Raw genomic sequence first — 3,039 nt, forward strand, 5'->3', positions numbered from 1 at the left:
TTTCCATTATATTCATGGCCAAAAGAAGTACCTTTTAAGGGGCTCTCATCTAATAATCAAGATTCCTGATCCTGTGCTACAACATGTGCAGCTCTGACCTAGCAGGTCTTAAAGGATCCGTGTGTGTATTGGCTTCCATTTAAGCTCCATAACATGACTGTCCCTGTTAGGTACCTCCAGGGCCTCCACAGCTGGATGAACTATTTATCCTTTTACATCTTTTCTGATCCATGTGTTAACTTTTACATGAAAGCTTCTGTTCAAGAAGGAATATGGCAGGAATTTCTCATGGAAACTCAGCTATGTTCTTCAGAAACTATGAGAGGAACAAACCTCTCTTTTTTGACGGATGTGCAGAAAACATCAAATCGAGGAGTTGAGGTTGTTTTATTTTAACACCTAATACAATTCAAATTTAAAGGATTACTTGCACAAAAAAATAAACACATTTGGTATAAAAATTTATCATCACTTTAACACCTTCTTCTTTCTTCTTATGGTCTGCACCTTGTCTGGAGCAGAAACATAGACTAATGGCACAAGTTTGTTTTATTCTACAGCTTTTTGTTTGTTTTTACATACTCAAGTACCCTAGAGGACAACAGCCCGCTGTATACAAGAACCATTTTCTTCAGCCTGCTGAATTAATTTTCATAAAGAACCAAAGCTATAAAGGCATTTTAAAAATCATTGTCTTTTTTTTTTTTTAAGAAGCACTGACTTTTTGCACCATTTATATACATAGTGTTACATAACAGCTCTTGAATACAGTACATGCAGCAGAATATATCTGTTGAATATAAAACATACATTTAAAATCTTGACTTATCAGAATTTTCTGAAGACTGAATAATTGTCGAATGCCCACTGCTTAGAGAAAATGGTTTGATAGTACAAATGTCTGCATATGTTGGCCACTGGAACAATCCAAGGCTTGCTGGAATAGTATCTGCAGCACATCAATGTGCATAAACAGCTTACATACAATGTTAAAACACAACCAGCAAAACCAACCAATAGTTCAAGATCTTATGACTGCTATGTTAACTCTTCTTTAAGTGGTTGCAAGGAAGTGTGGTGGGGGTTCCTCCCCCCACATAAGTCCCCCGTAAAACTTTTAGTATGCAATTTGTTTTCCAGATGAAGATATTTATTTATGTCTGCTGCCTCTCCTCTTCATTGCAGCTGTACACTGTGGACAGTACCATTTCCCTTTTGGTGCTTCTGTCAGTCCAACACATCCATAATGGAACCATTCAATGGGACACTATAAAAATAGAGTTTAGAGAGGGTTTGGGATTTTGCTTTTTTTCTTAAATTGTGATTACATACAATTCTATGAAAAGAAGCGCAAGTACAAAGTGTAAGTTCTGCCTTTCATACCAAGGAAATAATGGGACAAAATGAAAAAAGAGGAGAAATCCATACCCCATACACCCAACAGAATAAGGAAAGCAACAAAAATTCTACGAGTCATATACTGACTCATCTATATAGAAAACAAAGTAAGTATACTGTGCTAAAGATAAATTTAGCTTGACAATAATTTTAAGTGACACTACAGTAATCTTAATCACTCACTTCGGACTGAATGCAGGACAATCTCAGTAAGTACATAATTACATTCACTTGCTCTTTTAAAACTTGCAGTATTTGAATCAGACAATTGGGATTAATACTGACATAGCTAAATGAAATAAAGGCTATTTCAGGTATGTCAAACTTCCTCAGGAAAGAGATGACTTCTGAAAGAATCTGAACTGTGGGGCAGATGAGGAGAAGTTTCTTGAAGAATGCTTCAACTCATGTGCACATTAATTCACATCGTATTTCTCACACAAATATTTAAGTTCTACTTCTGTTTGAAGTTCTCCATGAAATTTTCTATGATCCTGGCACTACTACTACTTCTAACGTCAACTGCAAACTTCTTGCTTTTTCTCTTCTTTACTCTTTGATTTTCTGCATGATTCCTTCAGTCTCATCACAAGTCATGAAAGATGAAATAAGAACAAAAAATTCAAAGCAGTAGAAGTGAAATCTGTGAATATCAGAATAATAAGTGGTACATTCCCAATACTTAAAGAAATTTTCAAGGTTGGAACGTATCTTTTTAAATTTGCAGCTACTAATAAAGAAAATTGTAAGTGTCTAGGATTTTTACCTAAGCAAAAGAAAGCCTTTCAAGCACAAAGAAGTTAGCAAGGAGCAGTTTTGTTTAGAATGGAAGCTCTACACACACCTAAAAGTTCTTAACAGCAAGGTTTGCAGTTTCTGCATACTCCTGTTACACACAGTATTGTGTAACCTTACTGTGATTAAGCAAGGAGAAATACATGAAACTCCTATGTGACTGGAAAGATTAATATTAAAAACATTTTCTTTTATCTCTGCTTGTTCCCACACATCCTGTATGTTTAAGTCTGAAGTGAGGTAGGGGATTTGAATAGAAAAAGGAAAATAATTACTTTTTTTGTACTGCATATGTAAAAAACAAAGAGCTGTACTTGTCCCTGTTTTCACTAAACTGAAAATATAAGAAGCACTCCAGAAAAGTAACTCCTGTAAGCAATAGTTACATGCACAAGGCTTCTCTTATGAACATTCTGAACTTTATTACTTACATCTTGGTTATCACAGCCAACCATCTCACCATAGGACACCTATTAAAAAAATAAGGAAAAAAACCAACCTTATTAATAAAAACAAAATTTTCAAAGGAGTGGAATTCAAGGTTTTTGTTTCTTTTTTCTTTTACATTAAGAAGTTCTTCCATCAGCAGTGGCAACAATACATTTTTTTGTTGTTCCATAATTGTGTTCACATGTATGTTCCAGGTTGGATTAAAAAAATCTAGCATTCAAAACTCAAACTAAGTACATTTTGGTACTCAGCACTGCAGTTTGGACACCATCAGTCCACTTCTCAAATGTATTTATGCCTCGCATTTTCCTCACACACATGACAACTTCAAGAACTATTCGAAATAAACAATCAAATACTTTCAAAAGAACCAAGAATTCTGTAAACTCTAAAAAA

General features: G+C 34.6%; 1 protein-coding gene across 2 annotated transcripts in view; it reads right to left on the bottom strand.

Annotated features, from left to right (window-relative positions):
- Window positions 1-368: 368 nt before the first annotated feature.
- ING3 (inhibitor of growth family member 3) overlaps window positions 369-3,039 on the bottom strand; it is a 15,306-nt gene continuing 12,635 nt past the window's right edge. For both annotated transcript variants that reach the window (XM_010706419.3, XM_003201965.4), the window contains exons 10-11: window positions 2,625-2,663; window positions 369-1,267 (exon numbers count right to left, since the gene is read on the bottom strand). In XM_010706419.3, coding sequence (XP_010704721.1) covers window positions 1,151-1,267; window positions 2,625-2,663 — 156 coding nt within the window. In that variant the 3' untranslated portion in view covers window positions 369-1,150. The remainder of the gene's footprint in view (window positions 1,268-2,624; window positions 2,664-3,039) is intronic.

This window comes from Meleagris gallopavo, chromosome 1 (assembly GCF_000146605.3).
Source record: "Meleagris gallopavo isolate NT-WF06-2002-E0010 breed Aviagen turkey brand Nicholas breeding stock chromosome 1, Turkey_5.1, whole genome shotgun sequence".
Classification (NCBI taxonomy): Eukaryota; Metazoa; Chordata; class Aves; order Galliformes; family Phasianidae; genus Meleagris; species Meleagris gallopavo.